This window comes from Diadema antillarum, unplaced genomic scaffold (assembly GCF_040938485.1).
Source record: "Diadema antillarum isolate AM-2024a unplaced genomic scaffold, OU_Dant_1.0 seq00000688_RagTag, whole genome shotgun sequence".
NCBI lineage: Eukaryota > Metazoa > Echinodermata > Echinoidea > Diadematoida > Diadematidae > Diadema > Diadema antillarum.
In genome coordinates, this window is record NW_027271593.1 from 1,982,095 (window position 1) to 2,005,230 (window position 23,136).

Below are 23,136 nucleotides of genomic sequence, written 5' to 3' on the forward strand. Positions count from 1 at the left end.
GTCTAAAAAACAGTAAAATACATAAGAAATCAACAAAACAATAAAAATCAAAAGAAATTGATTTTGATTTCGCTATTTTTTTACAAGAAAATTGTTTGATGTGTCTGGAGGAACTCTGACACAAAAATTTAGGGATCCTTCAGTCATTTTAATGGAATTATAGATGAAAATATGATTTCATGCATAAATTTGCATTATTAATTTACTAAAAATAGAAAGCCAATATTTTTCTTTTGTATGACCATGTAATCTTGTAGTTAACATCCGGCTCTATCTTCAGGCAAAATTTTACGGCGATCGGTCTCAAATAGCCCAGTTAAAATCTATGGTTAAATAGAACATTGTTAACATTTTACCCTGGCCTTTGACCCTTGACCCTAAAACTCCGAAGAGAATCACTGTTAGGCAGAACATGCATCGATGTATTAAGATTCACAATGATACCTTAAGCCACTTCTGAGATATGGAGAGAAAAGTGAAATTCAGCACTTTCACTTGATCTTAGACATTTTTGGCAGAAACTACTTCCCAGAGAATCTCTATTGGGTAATACATATATAGACTAAGTTACAAAAAAACAAAAAACAGAACCCTTCAGGCATTGCCAAAATATGAGGAAAAAAGGTAAAATTTTGATGAGTTGACCTTGACCTTTTACCCCTGACCTTTGACCCATGACCCCCAAATTCCCTAGATAATCACTGCCAGTCATTAAATGCATATGTAGTATGTTCCATGAAGATACCTTGAACGATATCTGAGATATGGAGAAAAAAAAGAAATTTTAACTTTTTCACTTGACTATTGACCCCTTGACCCTTGACCTTATGACCCAAAATTCTAACTAGAGAATCTTTATTGGGTAGTACATGTATACATTAAGTTTCAAAGATTATCTTCAGCTTTTGTACAGATATGGGGGAAATAGTGAAATTTTGAGCATTTGACCTTGACCTTTGACCTTGAGCATGTGCACCCAAAAGTTGGAAGGCATAACTTCACCCACTTATGCATGTTCACACCAAGTCTCATTAGGATACCTCAAAGGGTTGGTTAGTTACACTGTCCACAAAATTCATTACGGACTGACGGATGGACGGAAGGACGGACGGAGGGAGTGATGGACAACCCGAAAACATAATGCCTCCCGCACCACTTTGTGGCGAAGGCATAAAAAACAAACAAACAACCAAACAAACATTAAAAAAACCAAGCTGTTGAATTTAACACCCTGTAGTAAAGACTTGCAACCTGGAAATAGATTACATCATGCTGTCTTTACCCATTTGTATGCAAATATCACTGAATATTGTTGTTCATGTTGTAAATACTGTATTTAACAAACACAACCAGAGGGAAACTGATCAGCAATGAATTTAATTTATTAGTGGAAAATGAGAAAAGAAAATGGGATTATATCGGGATTCGAACCCGTGACCTCCGGATTGCTAGCCCGGTGTTCTACCGACAGAGCTGTAGAAAGCCCTTGTCCCAGAAACCCTAAATTCTCAGCCCTCAGATGGTCAGAAGCTATGGCAGTGTGTTTGTGTGTGACACACACCCACACACTAAAACCTGACATAAACCCCAAGGATAATTAAAATTAGGGATAAATATGGGGGATCACTGAAGTGATACAGCTTTTTCTGAGTAGTAACAAATGCAAACAGAGGGAAACTGACCAGAAATGAATATAATTTATTAATGGAAAAATGAGCAAAGTGAAAAAAATGAGCAAAGAATATTTAGGTGCAAAGGGTGGCTAGACAGATAACCTGTACAAAAGATATTTCACTGGAAACTCGACTTTCACTTCTTTGTCAAATATGCTGATAATGACTGCCCTTGTAATCTTTTATATCACTTTGAAATTACTCTTTCCAAAGGAGGAGTTCACAGCATCATACAATTGTGCCATGTCATGAGTCAGTCAGTAATCAGAACTTACTCTGGATTATGCTGAAAGGCTCTTCATGTCTTTCCAGTGCTCTCAGGTATCTCTGCCATAAGATTGGGGACCATGGGCAATTCCGCACTGCTCTCTCATACACTGGTAGAATGACTGACTTGATCTTAAGATTGTCATCCTATCCACCACAAAAACACAAAGAAGTGATAGCTCATAATATTTCAAGGTAAGTGGATGGAAAGGAATTTATTACAGTCTTTGGGCATCTCACAGAATTGGCTCACATTAATCAAGGACTGCAGGCTTTGCTCCACATAGTCAAAGTGCCTTGATCTCATGGTGTCCAAAATTAAGGGAGCCAAAACTTACATTGAAATTACTTTGAATTCAACTTCCTGACATATGAACTAAATATGAGTTTCATGTTGTTTGTTGTTTGTAATCCAATATACTGCCTGAAATCATTCTCACTATTATATGATTTGTCGACTGAGATCCTACTGCACATCTTTGATACAAACACACAGACAGACAGACAGACAGACACAGACAAAGACACACACATACATCGTACATAGGAGGGTACACACATCCATCATCCACCCATTTCCATTTATTTTTCCTGACTCTTACTATGGGATTCATTGGTGATATTGTTGTCTTTAGTTTCTACTTGCTTGCAGTATAAATGAAAAGCTGAAAGCTGACTCACCAAGTAAGTGACATAGTCCTTCCATAGGGACATGTTGAGACAGTTGGCCTCCAAGGCTCTCTCATAGATAATCTGAATCCTGGCTGGGTTACCTGTCTCATGCTCATGCTCAATGTATGTTAGATATTCCACCAGCTTGGGAGCTTCAGCAGTCATCTGGTTAATTCCATTTATAAAGACATCATCATCTTTTTTGACAAGTCATTTTCACACTTAAATAGTTACAACAAACAACATAATTACAATTGGCATTGGATGAATCAAATAGGTACAATTATGGTATTGTAGACAGCATCATTGGAAGTCATGAAGTAATTTCTGATTCATTTCTCCATTTCTCATGATAACTATCCATATGTGTATCAATGAAAAGAGATAATGATTGCATTTTTGTCTTTGTTGCTAGATTTTCAAGGGAAGATGCACATTCTGTCAAGAGAATAAGATCAAAGAAATAAAGCTCTAGTCACCTGGCTATGATACAACATGGTCTTACACTTCAGTGTATCTAAAAATAAGATCACTTCCAGACTTTTCAACAAAGTACATCAGAGATAGTGTCCTGTTCTAGGTTGTATAGAAAGCCTGACTCTGATGTGATCTACAGAAACCTGTCCTGTGCCTAGTTGACTGAGACTCTAATACATGGAAGGAGAATATAATTGCCTGAGCTTTTACCAAGCTTCACAACTTTGCATAATCATATAAAATAATTTTATGATAACATTCTACATTCACAGATGCATCTTGCATATGACACAAATCCAAATCTCATAATACAATCAATGGGGACGAACATCACTCATGTATTGGTGAATAGTAATGTGACACTGTGGGCATGATACTGTAAATAATTAAAGAGCACTACAAAAACATATGACTTGGAAGGCCCCAAAATTCATCTCCTACCATTTGGAATTTGCCTGCAAAAATATCAGAAAGCTCTACAACCAAACTTATCTTGCTGACACAATTTGCTGGGATAATGAGTGGTTTTGTGACATTTTGAGATCAAAAGTGAATAATGAAAGTCTGTAAACTGAATTTTATTCCTGAAGCTCCCTTTCTGCTGATTATTGTATGAGCATTTATTTTCGTGTAAAGATATTTTGGCGAATTAGGAGGTCACAGACATTTTGGCAAGATGTTGTTTTCATGAATTAACATGAATGCTATCTTATATGCATTGTCACCCTACCAAATGGTGACATTTTCAGATGTTGCTAAATTCCTGATCTAACTGTGATTAGCAAAATAACAAATATTACACTCTCAGGAAAATAGAAGCTTATACAGTTGTAGGTATGTAGAAGGCTGCCTTTACATGATGATCAAATCCTGTCCAAACAGTGGTAATGATTGCATGCAAAACATGCTGCAGGAAATTCATTCTCACACGCAGTGGATACCGCCATGGACCAATGTATCATACTTGATGTCATCAAATATGAAACATCACATAGCAACCATTATCAGGTAAGCTCTGAAATTGCAGTACTTCCTGCAAATATTTTTGGCTAATATCTAGCATTTCCATCACTGCGCAACTGAAAAAAAAAATGCTATTACACCATTTTGTCATTACTTATCCATTTGTGGACATTTTAAAGCAGAAATCAACAATGCTGCAACCTATGCTTTCATTTGAACATCACTATAACGATTGCATTTTTAACCAAATTTTATAAAAAGATATCATGTTGTCACCATGATTTGATATCATAAAATAATTAATTTCCAGTGCATTTCTGCTTTTACCTTCACCACTGGTTAACATTTATGCACTTTCATATCAGTTACTTAAAGAAAAATTTGCATCAAATATGTGTATTTCTAATAGCGAATACAGTTACATTGGAAAACACAACAATGAAATTTGAGGGAATTCAAACAGTCCATTCAAAACTTATGAAATATGAAAATGTTTGTTAAATCCATGTTGTGTCATCACTGGGTAAGTAGGTAACAGCAAACTATCATATCACAGTCTGGGAACGATATAAAGCAAATGTAAAGAGCATTCCAAGAAATGACATTACTAAAGTGCACATTCCTTCAACTTGTCACTGACATACTTTATAGTAATATACTTCACTTTGGATTCTGAAGGAGACAATTTGTGACTTCATTCAACAAAATGAAAATAATCATGTGGAATTTATCATTCCATTACTATGACATCAGATATATTTATTTTCTTCCTATCAAGCAATAAAGGCATATGTTTTTAACCAACACAAAATCATGACTTCTGAACAGATTACCAAATGTCCCTCAAACTTCACAGATATGCAAGTCTACTAATTTTTCTGCATTCATTGAACTTATACATTCTACGCATATTTGGGGCAAATTCCCTTTGAATGCAACTCTTATTTGCCTCATCTGTAATTTTGGGTGTACATGGCAGATCTTTCATAACTTTGGTCTTCTTTCACAAGCAATGTGAAGATAAAGAGAGGACAGTGTGGCTTGGATGGGCTTCATGTTTTGTTTAGTTGTTGTTGTTTTTTAATGTTACGGCAGTCTCAGTGAGTGTGACAAGAGTGCATGTCATGTATTATAGATCGGGGTGACAAAATGTTGGTGGAGTGACTGTACTAAACAAACATACCAATTTCTCTTCAAATGTCTTGTAGTCATCCAGCATGTCTAATGCCTTCTGGTAGGACTCTTTGACACTGGTTGGTATCTCTTCCCCAATGTCAGACATCCACTGGTCATACTCACAGAATGTCTGTTCCATGTCTGAAGCCATGAATACAAAAATACAGAGCCAAGCATAAACATCAATAAAAAGTGAGGCTGCAAACTAGATGCAACTATGTACATCAGTTAATTTATAACCTACACTTGTATTATAGAGCAATGCCTCTAGAACTGTTGGCAAGATATAATAGAAAAGTCGCTGGTGACAGTATGTCTCTGCCATACTGCAATATTCTCCCATTAGGGCTGTAGTATATCTTGGCAGGGTAAGTCCAAGACATTTTCTCATGATTGGTAAAAAGTTGAAATGACATGTTTGAAAATTTGATGGTGCAATTTGAAATGTGTTGAGTGCTTATAATACATTCCTTACACCAGATTTCCTTTGGATGGCCATATTGTTTCTGAGAGCAAGTATTTGGGACTTTGAGCATGTTCAATTGACCTTTGATCACATGGTCTACAACTTTCTGCAAATAATCACTGACTGGTAATTAACATTCATACCAATACTTAAGAGATATTTTCAAAATAATAATAATTTTGAAGCGATTACTGATGGTAGGACAGACAACCCCAAAACATAATGCCTCCAGCGACATTTCGTAAGGGAGGCATGAAAACAATTAATTACCTAGCAAAGGAATTGCCAGCTGTCTCTTGAAGATGTTTGATATCCTTTTCATCTGTTCCTTCACTTCTTTCTGCTTCTCTTCTGTAGGAATTGAACCAGCTTCAGGCTGTCAAATGACAGTCATTCAGAATGGGCAGGAGAGAAAGAGAAAAAAAAAATGATCTGAAATAAAGACAGTCATCACATAATTTCTGAAACAGATGCTACAGCATATTAACTATTGTTACATCAAATGTGTACAGATACAGTGAAGCTCATACAAGTAGTAGGAGAGTAGATCATATCACCGGACGCTTTTTTTTTTTGTGGCTTTGAATTCCGTACTCACAGGATGAAATTCGGCTATATATAACACTACTTATTCACAGACTCCTGGAAATTACGAATTCAGCCAACTTATGTCGATTGTTCGCTCCAGTTTTTAGAAAATATGCTTCGAACATACCCCTCTAAAAAAAGTTGTCTTTTTGCGCGGTGCAAAATCGCATTGTATTACCGGACATGATTTTCGCAATGAAACAATCAACGTCTTTTGCACCTAGTCCTTGCACCAGAATCACAATTTAAGTAGCACTATAAATTTGAGGTTAAATGTGAATTTCTTCGTGTTTTAAAATTTTTATGTCGCATTTTTCTGCGATTTTGGTCCACACAAAGTTCTGTGAGGCTAATCTATGAAGTCTCGCGCGTACAGAATGTCATTAGTATTAAAAAATGTGCGTGTCCGGTAATACCACACCTGTCTATACATTAAGGAAGGGATGAAAATCTGCTGACACACTGGTAAGTGATTGCTGACTTTTACTAACTGCATTTACAGCATTTATGGTATCTTCAATCACCTCTTATGTTGATGAACACAAGTGAACTGTTATAAGATGATGCAAAATGCTGTATGCGTGCATTGTGGAATCTTGCAGTTTAATCATCTCTAAACTTTTTTCTGTTGCCTTTGCGATGATAAAATCCTTATAAATAAACTGTGAGGCCAGTTTAGCCACCAGTCCTATGAGTAATCTAATGTTCTGTGGTGCCCGTACACATAGGCTACATCAACATCTTTCCTAGCATCCCTGCCAAATTTGGAGCCTGTTGCTACAGCTCTCCTACACGTATATCCAGCTCTTTAGACACTTTTGAGTACTGACTTGTATATGAATATTTTCATTATTCTAACAACATTCTTAATGTTGAAATTTCAATTTCAAGACAAGAGAATAATTATGCTCTCCAACTTCTAGGCATATCTCTACAAGAAAAAAAAAAAGACCACCATGAACCGATTTCACACTTCATAGAAGAGAGGTTTGTAACTCTTCAATTTCAAAAGAACAATTTCTTTACCTGCATCATTGAGAGAAGAGCATTCTCAAACTCCCTGTACACCTCCCAGATACAGCTGCCTTTGGCAACATGTAGTCCAGCAGCCATGATGGCTGCCTCAAACACATTCCTGGCCTGCTTTACTCCTCCTGAGGTGCCAATACCCCCAACAGAGAACTGACAGTATTCCAGCCACACATCTACCGCTGTCATAAAGGGAAGACCAAAAGTTGCATTAGATATGTCACTCAGAATATTTTAACCCGTTCCATACTAAATTCTGAAATCCCCATGGACTTAATACACAGGCCACCAGGTTCCCGTATGGAACGGGTTAATTCATTCTACTTTGGTGTTTCAATCAATGGATACAGTACACACATATTATTATATTGTGACCTATATTGTATGCCCACGAACAATGCAGCATCATTTAATCCTGGTATGGTATAAACCCCTGGAAGATTGTGATCTTTGCAAGTTTCCAAATTCTTAAGATTAACTTCTCACATGTTCAAATGGACTCTGGCTGTGATGAACTATTGAACATGAACTATTGGTTATCTCGATTTCTGAATATAAATCATCATTATTCCAATACCCTATCTTGTCATAAAAGTAGAGATGCTTGATTCCTAGTCATATTGCATGTTTGCAGCTTAATGTGGTATCAGAATCAAGATTCGTGAAGATTTTCCATTATATGGATAATAGATAAATACAATAAAACAAATGAAATAAACTCGTACTGAGAGCTGTTGACATGTGATTATGACTCAATATATGTAATGTGAACTACATACAGTGTACAGTGTACACTGAAGCGAGGCTTGACACCCAGTCGCGAGGATACATGGACATATTTCAGCCGCGGGCGGCAGCACGTAAACTCGCTTCCGAAGTTGCTACGAAGCGAAATGTGTGTGTGCGCAAGACATCCCTAAAGCAATGTATCGCGCTATAGTATCTCGATTGCTCGCGATCGCTTGCTGAGCGCGGGACAGTACGTTTTGTGTAATGTTATTGTGAGCGATGTCCGCATGAGCTAGTAGCTACAGTTCCGCCTGCGATCAACATCACAGGATGAGCGCGCTCATATGCGCTCGATTACGCTCAGTGCGTGGCGATCACTTGCGCGCGCGCTCATCCTTGTTTACAAATTTGAACACGGCGTTTCATCGCATAGCCACAAATCGTAAGAGCGCCAGCTGTTGGCGTACTCGCGAGTAGTAGTACATTGTTCCCTTGTTCCCTACGTGTACGAACACGTGTATTCGTCCGTCCACTGTCATTCTATAATCTTGCGTTTCAGTACACGAATGCTTTTATTTGTGTGTGTGTGTGTGTTGCGTTCAATTGGCCCCTTCTTTTCCATTTTTCTTTCGGATTTGTATTTTACTTTTGCTAACTGATGGTCGCCAATTTACACCTCATATTATTTCTGTCACCAAAAAGGAAGGTCAAATCCTCTTCCTTTTCCTCGCATTAAAGTCGGCGCGAGAGTACTCACTTGTTGTTTTAAAGTTCGTGTGACTTTTACCGCTGTTATTCTCAGTGTCTGTTAATTGTACTTTCTTCGTTCTTGCACTCGCAGTACGATTGCGAGCAGATGCACACACACAATTACGCTCTTTGCAAAATCGACAAGATAATCATAATACTAGTAATATTGACAAGAAAGCGTGTCAGAAATGCAACAATAATAGATTCGGTAGCAACATTTCGAACCATCGCTCTTACCATAACCATGCAGCGCTCGACACTAACGGTGGCTAAAAACGCACATCGGGCCACCAAGATTTTGGAAATGAAGATTTTCCCCCAGAATAGTCGGATGTTTGCCTTTACTTTTGGAAGTGAACAGCTGTAACAATCGGCTCCGTCAGAACCTAAAATAAATATCAGATGTTTGCTTTTAATTTTGGAAATGAATAACGGTAATATTCGATTCCGGCCGTATGATACTAAAATAAAATTAATGTCGGATGTTTGCTTATACTTTTGAAATCGAATAATGATAAGATTCAACTCCGTACGGTGCTAAAATTAAAGTCAGATATTCGATTTTCCGTTCGGAAATGAATAAGGATAACATTCGGCTCCGGAAGATGCTGATATAAATGTCAATGTTTGCTTTGACGTTCGGAAATGATTAAAGATAATATTCAACTCCGTAAGATGATAAAATGAATGCCGGATGTTTGCTTTTACTTTCGAAAGTTCATAGCAATAACATTCGGCTTCGGAAGATGCCAAAATAAATGTCAGATGATTGCTTTTACGTTCGGAAGTGAATAGCAGTAATATTCTGCTCCATACGATGTTAAAATAACTGTCAGATGTTTGCTTTAAAATTTCGAAATGAATAACGGTAACATTCAGCTGCTTTATGTTTGATATTTGCTTTGACGTTCGGAAATGAATAACAATAATATTCAAACTCCGTATGATGATAATGTCTGATGTTTGCTTTTATGGCCGAACGTAAATAGCAATAATATTCAGCCCCGTATAAATGTCGAATTTTTCAAAATATTCAACTCCGTACGATGATCAAATAAATGCCGGATGTTTGATGATTATGTTCGAAAGTAAATAGCAATAACATAGCTCCGGAAGATGCTGAAATGTCGAGTGATCCCTTTGACGTTCCGAAATGATAACAATAATATTCATTGCAACTCCGTACGATGATTGAATAAACGTGGATGTTTGCTTTTACTTTCGAAAGTAAATAGCAATAACATTCGGCTTTGGAAGATTCCAAAATACATGTCAGATGATTGTTTTTGCATTCGGAAGTGAATAGTAGTAATATTCTGCTCCATACGATGCTGAGATAACTGTCAGATGTTTGCTTTAAAATTTCGAAATGAATAACAGTAACAATCAGCTGCTTTAGATGGTAAAATCAATGTTTGATGTTTGTTTTGACGTTCGGAAATAACAATAATATTCAAACTCCGTATGATGATAAAATAAATTTATATCTGATGTTTGTTTTTATGGTCGAACGTAAATAGCAGTAACATTCAGCTTCGTGTATTACTAATGTCGAATTTTTGTTTTTGACATTCGGAAATAAAAATATTCAACTCCGTACGATGATCAAATAAATGCCGATGTTTCCTTCTACTTTCGAAAGTAAAGAGCAATATCGTTCAGCTCTGGAAGATGCTAAAATAAATTTTGAACGATCCCTTTGACGTTCGGAAATGAATAACAATACTATTCAACTCCGTACGATAACAAAATAAATGTCTGATGTTGGCTTTTGATGATATATGTTCGAAAGTAAATAGCAATAACATTAGCTCCCAAAGATGCTATAACGAAATGTCGAGTGGGTCCGTTTGACGTTCGGAAATGAATAACGATAATATTTAACTCCGTACGATGAAATGCCGGATGTTTGCTTTTATGTTCGAAAGTATCAATAGTAATAACATTAAGCTTCGGAGGATGCTAAAATAAAATGAAATAAGATAAAATATATCGAATGTCCCTTTGACGTTCGGAAATGAATAACAATAATATTCAACTCCGTATATACGAAGTGAATGCCGGATGTTTGCTTTTATGTATTAAAGTGAATAGCAATAACATTCGGCTCCGGAAGATGCTAAAATAAGATAAGATGTCGAATGATTCCTTTGACATTCGGAAATGACTAACTATACTCCGTATGGAACGATGATAAATGCCGGATGTTTGCTTTTAATAATACGTTCGAAAGTAAATAGCAATATAACTCAGCTCAGTTAGATGCTAAAATAAATAGAGGATGTTTGCTTTCACGTTCGGAAATGAATAACGGCAACATTCGGCTCCGTAAATGTGCTAAAATAGTAGAAAATGTTGGATGATTGCTTTTACAATCAGAAATGAATAACGGTAACTTTCGGCTCTTTATACAATGCTAAAACAAAATTTAAATGCCGGATGTTTACCAATGTCTGCAAAGTATGTTCCCATCAATTTCTCATTTCAAAGCAAGTTTTGATCGTAAGGCATCAACTTTTATAATAATCTATAAGCCTATTTGCTAAATCTTAGAACTCAGAATAAACGGTATACGATTGAACGGTTAGACGTGGGTACCTGTATCACTTCAGGATACTTATTTTCTACAGCGTATGTTAAGTAGGACCGATTTAGTTTTTCTTATGTTTTCGTGATTTTTTTTTTTTTTTCGGGCCACCAGATTTTACTTTCGGGCCGCCAAAAACAAAATAAAAATCAATGATTTTGGTAACCCGATCGGGCTATATCCCAACCGATGATAGTCGGGCCTACATTTTCACTCTGACACTTGTTTTCAGATTTTAATTCTAAAGTTCTTGTATTTTTCACTGTGCAAAGTACGATAGCGAGCAGAAGCACGCAAATGCGCTCTCTGATTTCTCGACAAAATAATTATAGGTTTAGAAGAAAGTACTAAGGTAATTGAACAAGAATCCGTTGCAACATTTTTAACAACAATCTGGGCTCCGTTTCATAAAAGATGTGACAAGCTACTGAAATCCTTGCATCTGATTGGCTGAGAGCAATTTTGTCATAGAAATGTGGCAGATGTCACTGATAACAAGTTTTATGAAGCGGACCCCTGATCATTATTGAATATCATACACCTTATTTTATGACACGTAATTCTTTTTTTTTTTTTTAGATTTGACTTCTACATAGCGTTAACGTTTCTTTCACTGCTCATGTTCTGACTACCAGTAGGCTGTTTTACTAACCCAAAGGCCTATGTGTGTGTGTGTGTGTGTGTGTGTGTGTGTTTTGTGTTGTTTTTTGTTTTTGTTAATAGCACAGTACGGCAGCCAGAAGATGCGCGCAAGTGCGCTCTCTGCATTCAGTGGCCGACAAAATACTTATCAGGTTGAGAAGAGAGTATTAAAAATTAAAGAGAATCCGTAGCAACATTTTCAAAAATTGCTCTGACCATGATTGTACACCTTATACTATTTTGTGTGACACGTGTTTTCCGATTTACTTCAAGCGTTCATGTTTCTTTCACTGTTCATGTTATTTTGAATGTCTGTTTCACTTAGCCATGTTGTGTTCTTTTTTCCGCGCATTCTTACGGTAGCGAGAAGATGCGCGCATTTGCGCTCTCTGCATTTTTGACTTCCAGTAGATAATCAGCTTGAAAAGCAGACACAAAAAGCTATCAGAATAAAGCATAAAAAATGACCCACATTCTGTAGAAACATTTTGAGCTATCGTATTTACCATTACAATAGTATATTATTCTGTACGACAATTGTTTTTCATATTGCGATTTTGATGTAGCTTTCATTGGTCATGATGTTCTGCATGATGTTGTTTACTAACCCATATCGGTTCTCAGACGCGAAGCAATAAATACGATAGCGAGCAGATGGCGCGCGTTTGCGCTCTAGAGTCTGTATTCTCGACTATAGGACTATCAGCTAGAGAAGGAGACGTTAAGCCTGTAACGATATTGAACAAGATTTCGTAGAAAAAAGGTATTTTAAACCATCGCTCTGACCATGTAATAGTGTTTTTTTTTAACTATTTGATTATGACACTCGAAGTCAGATTTTCATTTTAACGTTCGTGTTTATACTTTCATTGTCCATGGTGTTCTGAACATCCGATTCTGTTGTACTAACCGGATGTTGTTCCTTCATATTCCGAAGGATCGTTATTCCAAAAGTTAGTCAATCCGAAACACACAAAGTCCCTATGCCTAGAAATGAAAAAGGGTTCGTTAGTCCGAATATTTGTGGCTTTATTCCATATGTTCGTTATTCCGAAGGTTCGTTAATCCGAAAATTAAATAGAGTCCATAACGAACCTTCGGAATAACGAGCCTTATTTTATTTTCGGATAAACAAAATTTCGAAATAACGAATCTTATTTCATTTTCAGACGAATGAACCTATACGGAATAGCAAACCTTATTTCATTATCGGATTAACGAACTTTCGGAAAAACGAACCTTCCGGAATAACGAACTGTAACCGTACTACACACTGTATACTATAGTGACCCATAACGGTTCTACGACAGCGAGCAGATGCACGCAATTGCGCTCTTTGCATTTCCGACAAAATAGTAAGATTGAGGAGAAGCTTTAAAGAAATCGAACAAGATTCCGTAGAAACAGTTTGAGCCATCACTCTTAATATATATAGCTTTATTATTTTGTATAACAGTTGTTTTCAGATTTTAATTTTATCGTTTGTGTAAATTCCACTGTTCATGGTATTCAGAATGTCTACTGCATCCGTTCTGACGTGCAGTGCAAACGCGATAGCGAGCTGATTCATCTGCATTCTCGACAAGATAATAATCAGGTATAGAAAAGAGGACATTAGGAAATTGAACAAGTATATTCCGTAGCAACTTTCTAAGCTATCGCTCTGACTATACCTGCATAATATGATAGTTGTTTTGACATTTTGATTTTAACGTTCGTGTAACTTTCACTGTTCATTGTGTTCTGAACATCTGTTGTGCTATATGCTAACCGATATCGGTTGGACGCGAAAGTACGATAGCGAGCAGATGAACGCAATTTGCGCTCTCTGCATTCTCGACAAAATGATTTGGTTAAGAAAGTACTGAAGTAATTTAACAAGAATCCCTTGCAACATTTTCTAAAACGCTCTGATCATATTATGCACCTTGTTTTGTATGACACTTGATTCTTTCTAGATTTCACTCTTAGCGTTCACGTTTCTTTCACTGTTCATGTTGTTCTGACTCTGTTTTGCTATCCCATATTATAGGCCAGTTTGGTTTTTCCGCGCAGTAACGGTAGCGAGCAGATGCGCGCGTTTGCGCTCTCGCATGCATTTTGACTATAATCAGCTTGAGAATACAGTAATAAGTTATCAGAAGAAAGCATTAAAGAAAATGAACAACATTCCGTAGAATTTTTTTCAGCCATCGCATTTACCATTGCAATAGTTTTATATGACAGTTGTTTTCATATTTTCATTTTAAAAATTCGTGTAAACTTTCACTGTTCATCTAAATATGTTCAGCGATGTTGTACTACTACTAACCCATATCGGTTCTCAGACGCGAAGTACAGTACGATAGCGAGCAGATGGCGCGCGTTTGCGCTCTCTGTATTCTCAACTATTATTGTAGATAATTAGCTAGAGAAGAAGGCATCAAGCCTAAAGATATTGAATAAGATTCCGCCGTAGAAACATATTATTTGAACCATCGCTCTGCCCACAATCTAGTAACAACCTGTCTTTATTTAGCGGCCACCTGTCGATAGTGGTCACCTACTTATAGCGGCCACTAAAAAAAAAAAAAAAAAAAATCCCCCGCACGAAATTGCTGTTATCATATACTAGTATAGACCCATATACTAGAGTTGGATTGGTATCCAACTCTATGAGTATAACGACCCCAGGGGCCTGTCTTATAAAGACTTGTGATAGAAATCAATCGCAAGTTTTTTGAGAGCTTCAATGCAAGTTGCGATTGATTTTGGGACTTGTGATTGATTTGAAGGCTTTATAAGACGGGGCCCAGAGTAGACCCTATGGCGGTCACCTATACACAACGCGGCCAGCGGCCACTCATTTTGCATCCCGTGGTGAATATAGGACGCGTATATAGTGTATAATAAATAAGTAAATAAATAGATAAATAAATAAATAAATAAATAAAATAACTGAACCCTTAAATCAGACAGTAATACGTTAGCTTTTACGTTCATTGCGTGAATTCTACCGAGTTCTTATAGCTCAGTCACAATCACACAGCCATGATTGACAAAATTAATGCAACACTATAACCTTCGCCGCGAAATGCCGTCGTACCACTAACTTGACTATAACAGATTTAGGCTTTGGTATTAATATGAATAAATGCTATACACACAGGCAAAGACAGCTCCCAATAACATCGTAGAATTTGACCATAATGCCGACTATTTAAATAGGGACAATAATTGGGTACTTGTCTGGGTATTGCTTGTTGCTTAATACGTCGTCAGCTTCGCACAATACAAATATCAATATTACCTCAAACTCATTCGTGAACCCCATTCATGTACACCGGTGGTACGAATCAGTGCAGTTCCTCCGGTCTGAAATGTTATAATTATCAAAAATATTGAAAAAGAACAGAAGAAGCCAAAAAATGTGACAATAACAACAAAACCCCCTCCGAAAAAAACATCAAAAGAAGTAATTGTAAAAAAAAAAAAAAAAATCACCATAGAATAATATAATAGCTGCACAACCAAACTTATTTCCTTGTTTGTTTGTTTTTTATTTAAGAATAACGTGCGGTATCTTTCATACGATTCAAGTCCTGAAATTCAAAACGGCAGCCGACCTGTCGATATCGGTCACAGGTCCTGTGCCAATAGCGTATACTAACCCATGTGTTCTCAACTATTACGTTGAAAAAGGGCATTAAGAAAATTTAACAAGATTCGTATAGCAACTTTCTGAACCATTGCTCTAGCCATACAATAGTACTTTTCTCCTTTTATCTTTTCTTTTTTTTTTTTACTCTGCATATTCCTTTCACATTTTGATTTTATCGTTCTTGTAATTTTCACTGTTCATGGTGTTCTGTATATCTGTTGTATATTCATATTTGCATTGTATAACAATTCCTCTGTGATCCTATCATACGTTATCATTTTGAAAGAACTGGCCTCGACTATAGCCTGCACGCTATTGCCAGTTCTTTTTTGCTAAACTATATTTCAATTATCTATTGTTGTGACTTTGTTCACGGTGTTTGTTTGTTTGTTTGTTAGGTGAATAAATTTCATTTAATTTCATTTCGTATCGGAGACGCGAAATACGATAGCGAGCAGAAGCACGCAATTACGCTCTCTGCATTCGCGACAAGATGATTTTGTTGAGAAGAAAATATGACTAATTTAACAAGAATCCGTAGCAACATTGTACACCTTATGTTGTATGACACTTTTTAGCGTTCCCGTTTCTAGCACTGTTTGTGTTATTCTGACTGTTTCTGGTCTGTTTCACTAACCCAGTGTATTGTGATGCGCGCAATCAAATACGATAGACTTAATCGTTTCGGAGGTGACAAGATTTTGGCAACACATAGGCAACCAAAGTACTCCGATGTTAACTATTTTATGACCATTGATTTGATTTTGTTTCCTCATGGCCATCAAATGCGAATTTCAGTTCTTTCAGTTTTTACCTGTCATTTTGTTTAGTTATTCATAACGGAGGGTTCATAGTTTTCTTTACATATTTGTACTAATCATAACCAGCGTTTTACAGTTCTATTGAGACAATACAGTTTGTGTTTCCCAGCTGAAGAAAGTATCATGCTTTTCTGTGAACTTGAGGGAAAAATTGCGTTTTCAAATGTTTTTGTTAAATAATTTTTCCATCAATTTCACAGAAGGTCCCGGACACAAATTGGTCTCAAATAACCTTGTAAGGGATCGAAACTAGTAAGGGAACATAAGAAAGCAAATTATTTCCTTGAAATTATTATTTGAGTGTTTCCACAACTTCTGTGGTTACACATTGTATTAAAAAACACACCTCATCCAAAGTATACTGAGATAGAACTACAAATCTTGTTTAGTATACTGTTCCCTTACCAGTACTGGGGACTTCGTTCCTCTGTTTACTTTAGTTGTTATTGTTACATTACTACAATAATCTCAAATTATCCTACAATGTAACAAGGTTTCTTATTCCGAAGTGAATTAAGGTTCGTTATTCTGAAGGTTCGTAAACCCGAAAATGAAACAAAGCTCGTTATTCCCGGGAAGGTTCGTTGTGGACCCTACTGTATTTCATTTTCGGATCAACGAACCTTCGGAACAACGAACCCGACGTCCCTAAAGGCTGCGTTCACATAGAAGTATTCGCTATTCGCTATTCGCTATTCGCTATTCGCTATTCGAGCACCGAGTACATCACCATCACCCGCACCGACAACTCACCATCCCATGCAGTGAGGATTTCTTCCTCCTACATCCCACATCCCAGCAAATCTTATTAACAATTTCTAAACTGCATCAGAATGTCAGTCTGCTTGCTTATTTTTGCTAAAGGGCAAATCCAGACCAAAATTGTCATTATTTCATAAACGAGAGACAGTATACGCTGCAAGAAAATCGAACAAGCTCGATTCCCACTTTGCTATACTATTCGCAGCTATTCGGTACTTTTGAATAGTGCCCTCTTTAATATGTGAACCGGTGTGAGGAAATCCTATCGTTCGATTCAAGCTATTCGCGTGCCCTCGAAAACGAGCCCCGAATACCCGAATAGTATACATTTGTACTTCTATGAACGCAGCCTACTAGGACTTTAAAACTGGCGCTCTCCACTGCCTGCATCATTGCTTGCATGGTACGGTAACTCTACTACTACACATCGACACACCCTTTTTGAAACCGACCACTAGTTTTTGGCGCACAGCAGAACGCCTAGTATGATTGAGGGTACCACCTATCGTCACCCTAAGGATCTGCAGCTTGTTTATTCCAAAAGTATAAGACGAATTCGCCTAATTTTTACCTCAAATATGCCATAAATACCGCAGTTTTGAATGTCGTGACCGTCACCTTGATTCTGAATCTCCGTAGTGAAATAACGCAACTTTAGTGCATGCGATGCATTTTCTTCGCGCGTATAAGCTAGGGTACCTCACGATCGGCCCCCTCTTTCCATAGGTTATACACGTGAATTTCACAGTCATGCGTCGTTACTGAGCGGATGTGTAATTGAAACGTGTTTAGTTTGGTTTGTAAGTTCGTTTTTATTGTTTTGTAGCTAGTGGCACTTAATGTAATGTCAATGCATTTTCTTAAAAGCTTCGTACAACACGGTGGTCAAAACAGCTAGCTAGCTCGGTTTGTGTGCATTGTCAATACAAAAATAGAGGTCGATCCAAAAAAGGGAGCGATACCGCGGGGAGCTGATTGAAAAGAGGGTACAGTACTCAAGTTCGACGTCGGTATTTGTTTTTGAAACTACGAATTGGAAAGAGATCAACAGCATATGATAGTGCTGGATTTTGTCCATCACGTAGGTCAAGTTTTTACGTTAATTTCAGTGCTAAATATTCTTATCAGACAAATAACAATGAGACGGTAGATGAGTAGTAGGACCAACTCTACATTGCCACTTTTATGCGCATTAAACCCGAGACAACAACGAGGTGGGTGCACTGGTGGACAACGCAAAGGTTCCGTGTAGTATCTAGTACGTACACCAGTACCAGTATACTAACTGTACTAAGCATCTTTATCGACAACAACAACGCACGTACACGTGTGTCAGACTTCCTCTGCCTCATCTCACCCAAATCCCCTCGGTTTCTTTCACACAACAGGCATATGCATGGTGGCACGTGTCCTTTCATTTCACACACACAACACACACACACACACACACAGTCGAGCTAGCGGCGGGCGCTGGGCCGCCAAGTATCTAGACATCAGCAGGCGGCTAGGCTGTCTGTGCAAAGAACACGTACTGTGTGTGATACCAAATCGAAATCACATCTGTGTGAGTAGCTCAGCAAGGCGCGAGTAGTGTGTGTTGTGTGTGTGGCATGGAGCCGTGTACTTTAGTATGTGAACTGCGAGCTATACTAGTAGGCTTTTAAGTACAAGCTGTAGTAGCTTCTTTTCTGGCCATATCCATGCGCCATACAACGGAGGAAGAAAAGACCGGGCCGCGCAGACGCGCGGGCGGGCCGTCCGAACTTGAACTCGAACTGAACTCGTAGCTCGCCCAAGCAAGTTCATTCCTGGTACCACTCTACTTGCTTACTTTACATACGTCAGGAAGTTTTACGCTTGTCAGTAATTGTGTCACAGCTCCAAACTGTACCAACTGCTTTATTGCATTGTATTTGTCGAGATTTATGGTACAGTAGTTATGTAAGTAATTGTAACATAACAAAAACAATTAAAGTAAACAGAGGAACAAGTCCCCAGTACTGGTAAGGGAACATTTTACGAAACAAGATTTGTTGTTCTATCTCAGTATGATTTTGATGAGGTGCATTTTTCTTTTATTACAATGTGTAATCACAGAAATTGGTTAACAACACTCAAATTGATTTCAAGGAAATAATTTGCTTTCTTATATTCCCTTACTAGTTTCGGTCCCTTATAAGGTTATTTGAGACCAATTTGTGTCCGGGACCTTCTGTGAAATTGATGGAAAAATCATTTAACAAAAACACTTGAAAACGCAATTTTTCCCTCAAGTTCACAGAAAAGCATGATACTCTCTTCAGCTGGGAAACACAAACTGTATGGTCTCAATGGAACTGTAAAACGCGGTTATGATTAGTACAAAATAAAATGTAAAGAAAAGTATGAACCCTCCGTTATGAATAACTATAAATGACAGGTAAAAACTGAAAGAACAAATTCGCTTCGCAAGCGAAAAGGAAAAGAACGCATGCCTATACTATAGTAAGTAAACAAACTGTAGGCCTACTGTGCAACAAAAAGTACTGTGCAAGAAATATGAACACTGAAAGTAAACTCAATACTGCAAAAACAAACATATCTGGCACTTTCACCTCATCCTCCTATATACGTCTATAAATCTTGATCAATGACATTTTATCTTGGACATTTTTACCTCTGATATTCTTACTTCTGACATTTGTACACTTCGTACTTGATACTTCGTGATTCATTTTCCTAGTCGTTTATCTCGAGTGATGAGGGTGATCGTGTGTCTAAGTGTAGTGATGCCTGATGATGATGAACAATGCTTGGAAAAGGCGGCTTGCTGTGAATACTGTGTATATGGTATACGTGCCCTTCGTTTTATTTCAGTTTTCCCTCTTTTACTCTTCTTTCCCCTGCCAAGAATGATGAAAAAGAAAATACATACACATCAAAACAGAAAGAATCACATGTTAGCAACCTTCGTAATGTTAAAGGACAAGTCCACCTTCATAATAAACCTGTGGATTGAGTGAATGCAGCAACACATCAGTGAGAGTTTGAGGAAAATTGGACAACCAGTTGAAAAGTTATAAATTTTCGAAGTTTCTGCTCAGTCACTGCTAGATAAGAAAACTACTGCAACTTGTGATGTCACATGTACAACGATGTAAAGAAAACAAAGAAAATTCAAAATTTTAAAAATTCATAACTTGTGAACGGATTGTGCGATTTTCCCAATTTTTTTTATTAATGTGTTCTAATAATATTGCTACATTCACTCATTCCACAATGTATACAGTACATGAAGGATAACTTGTCCTCATTACCAGCAAAAACATTAAGGGGAAAACATGAATAACAGCAACAAAAAAAAATACAAGTGAAGAGATATAATGGTGTACACTCTATGACATGAGGTCTCTTTGTATCCAAGAAACTTGACACCCGGGGACAGTTTCATGAAAGTTGTCCGCAGCGCTGACAACTTGTCAGTCTCTGACAATCACCATGGTAACAGTCAGTGACAAGAGCTTCTCAGCCAATCAAAATCGAGGATTTTGCTGAACTTGATGAAACACCCCCGAGCTGCGCTCTTTGCGTGACACCCCCGCCCATCTCCACTTGTGGAAATTTCCACAGTTCATGAGCAAAGATAGTAGAAATCCACGTCTTTGGTTCTTAGCGTGCCAGACCCCGTTGCGTATGCCAGACGAAAGAATGCGCGCACTGGAATAAACAGCGTGTAAATATCCTGGAAATATCGATCGAATAACTAGCTCGTGGGAATCATTGCAAAGGTATCAGGATTCATATGACCTTTCTTTTGGCGCATAAGAAACATCAAACAGTCGATTTTACTGTACTTGATCTGATATTTTGTATGTTCCCTGAACAATGAAAAGGGATTACTCGATTAAAAATGCAATCACAGAAATACATGAAAGGTCTCGTATATTATGGCCAGTGCTGGTCAAATTCACTAGTTATAAGCCTAATGATGCACCAAAAACCCGATTAGACAGCAAAATCATGACATTAGTAATTTCACGCTCATTAATTTAAAAAAAAAAGACTTTTCAAACTTTTCGCTATCAACATTCGTGGATTTTTTTTTTTTTGTTGCTGTTCCATAATTTTTTTTTCCTCCTAAGAAAGAGCTAATGATTGTATCGAACGAAAACTGCTTACAATAACCAAGTCATTAAAGGGATCGTATAGATTTGGTTGGGGGCGAGATAATGAGAAACCTCTTATGAATATGAAAGAGCATGTAATTGCATGAGGAATTTAATGTTTATTTGATGAAAATTGGTTTTGAAATGGCTGAGATATCCAAAAGAGCAATTCTAATAACGTGTAGCACCCACACTTTATCGTGATCGCTTTGTTTTACTTTGTTTTTGGATGTTTCCGTCATTCCAAACCCGATTTTCATCAAATAAGCTTTGAATTCCTCTTACAATGGTATGTGCTCTGTACTATTTCATGTTTTCTTGGTATCTCGTACCAAAAAAAAAAAAGCCCAATTATCACCTCTTCGAATACTTTAACCATCCCTTTCTCCGCTCAGCTCTGCACTGGCGCATCCGACTCTAAAGGCGGGAGCACATGGCGCTTTCCTTCGTACTTCAGGTGACATCGGCACAGCCACAAACAGTGCGGTTTAGCGATCGTCGTTACGGCAGCCTTTCCGATTCCAGTCAGGGAGAAGGAACTGGAATACTTGCTTGGAATATGATGTTTAAAATCCCATGAGATGAAAAAGCCTCAAAACAACGCATGACTATGTTTTATAGTATTGGAAAGAAAACACCCCAGAGATATTGTATTCGCTAAGACGAAAGCTCTCTTTAAAAGATGAGAAGATAAAAACATTCCCCCTCCCCTGCTAGGTAGTGGAAGTTTCCATAACCAGCTCAACAAGTTTTGGAGGTACATTCTGCATATTTATTGCGGGAATAAGTAATCAATCAACGATGCGATGAACACGGAGTAGTTTTGATTGTTTATTGTGCTGGTGACTATGCAGCTCGGTACTTCGGCATGACGTCGTAATGTTATGTTTAGAGCCAGTAGGCCTCATACATCGGCAAGTTTATTTCGAAATAATAAAAAAAGGAAGACTGAAAATACTAATTCTGATCAAAAAAATACGAATTTTTGGGTTGCTGAGTACTAATCTCTGCTTCCAAAGGTTGCCAGATATCTTTAATGCTTTCTCTAAACCTGATTATCTCGTCAGAAATACAGAGGACACAACTGCTTGCATCTGCTCGCTACTGCTCGTCTAAGATGGTATTGCGACAGAACAACGGTTAATTCCTTATATCAGAATGATATTAAGAGTGAAAGAAACACGAACGCTAATAAGCCAAAAACAAGTGTCATACAAAATAACTGTTGGGTGCTGTTCGTTATTCCGAAGGTTCGCTATTCCGAATGTTTTATATAGGGTCCGTAACGAACCTCCGGAACAAAGAGGTTTGTTTCATTTTCGGATTAACGAGCCTTCGTAATAACGAACCTAATTTCATTTTCGGATTAACGAACCTTCGGAATAACGAATCTTCGGAATAACGAACCTTCGGAATAACGAGCTGTAATTAATAATATACTAGTCTATGGTCAGACCGATGTCTAAGTTTTTTTTGCCCCGGAATCTTGTTCAATTTCTTATTTTGTGCCATGAAACTAAGTATCTCGTCGAAAATGCAGAGAACGCAATTGCGCGCAACTGCACGTTACACATATCCTGTGCGGAAAACAACACTTGGCTAAGTAAAAACGACATTCAGAATACCACGAACACTAAACGTAAAATCATGACACAATATTGTCATACAAAATAATGTACTATTTTTCTTTATAAGAGCGATGTATCAAAATGTTGCTACTGAATCTTTTTCAATATCTTTAATGCTTAT

General features: G+C 37.4%; 1 protein-coding gene across 1 annotated transcript in view; it reads right to left on the reverse strand.

The window, feature by feature from the left end:
* LOC139737291 (squamous cell carcinoma antigen recognized by T-cells 3-like) overlaps positions 1-23,136 on the reverse strand; it is a gene marked incomplete at its 5' end in the record, with an annotated part of 77,312 nt that overhangs the window by 33,814 nt on the left and 20,362 nt on the right. Inside the window, 5 exons of the mRNA XM_071647965.1 lie at positions 1,949-2,087; positions 2,622-2,777; positions 5,236-5,369; positions 5,965-6,070; positions 7,309-7,493. Coding sequence (XP_071504066.1) covers positions 1,949-2,087; positions 2,622-2,777; positions 5,236-5,369; positions 5,965-6,070; positions 7,309-7,493 — 720 coding nt within the window. The remainder of the gene's footprint in view (positions 1-1,948; positions 2,088-2,621; positions 2,778-5,235; positions 5,370-5,964; positions 6,071-7,308; positions 7,494-23,136) is intronic.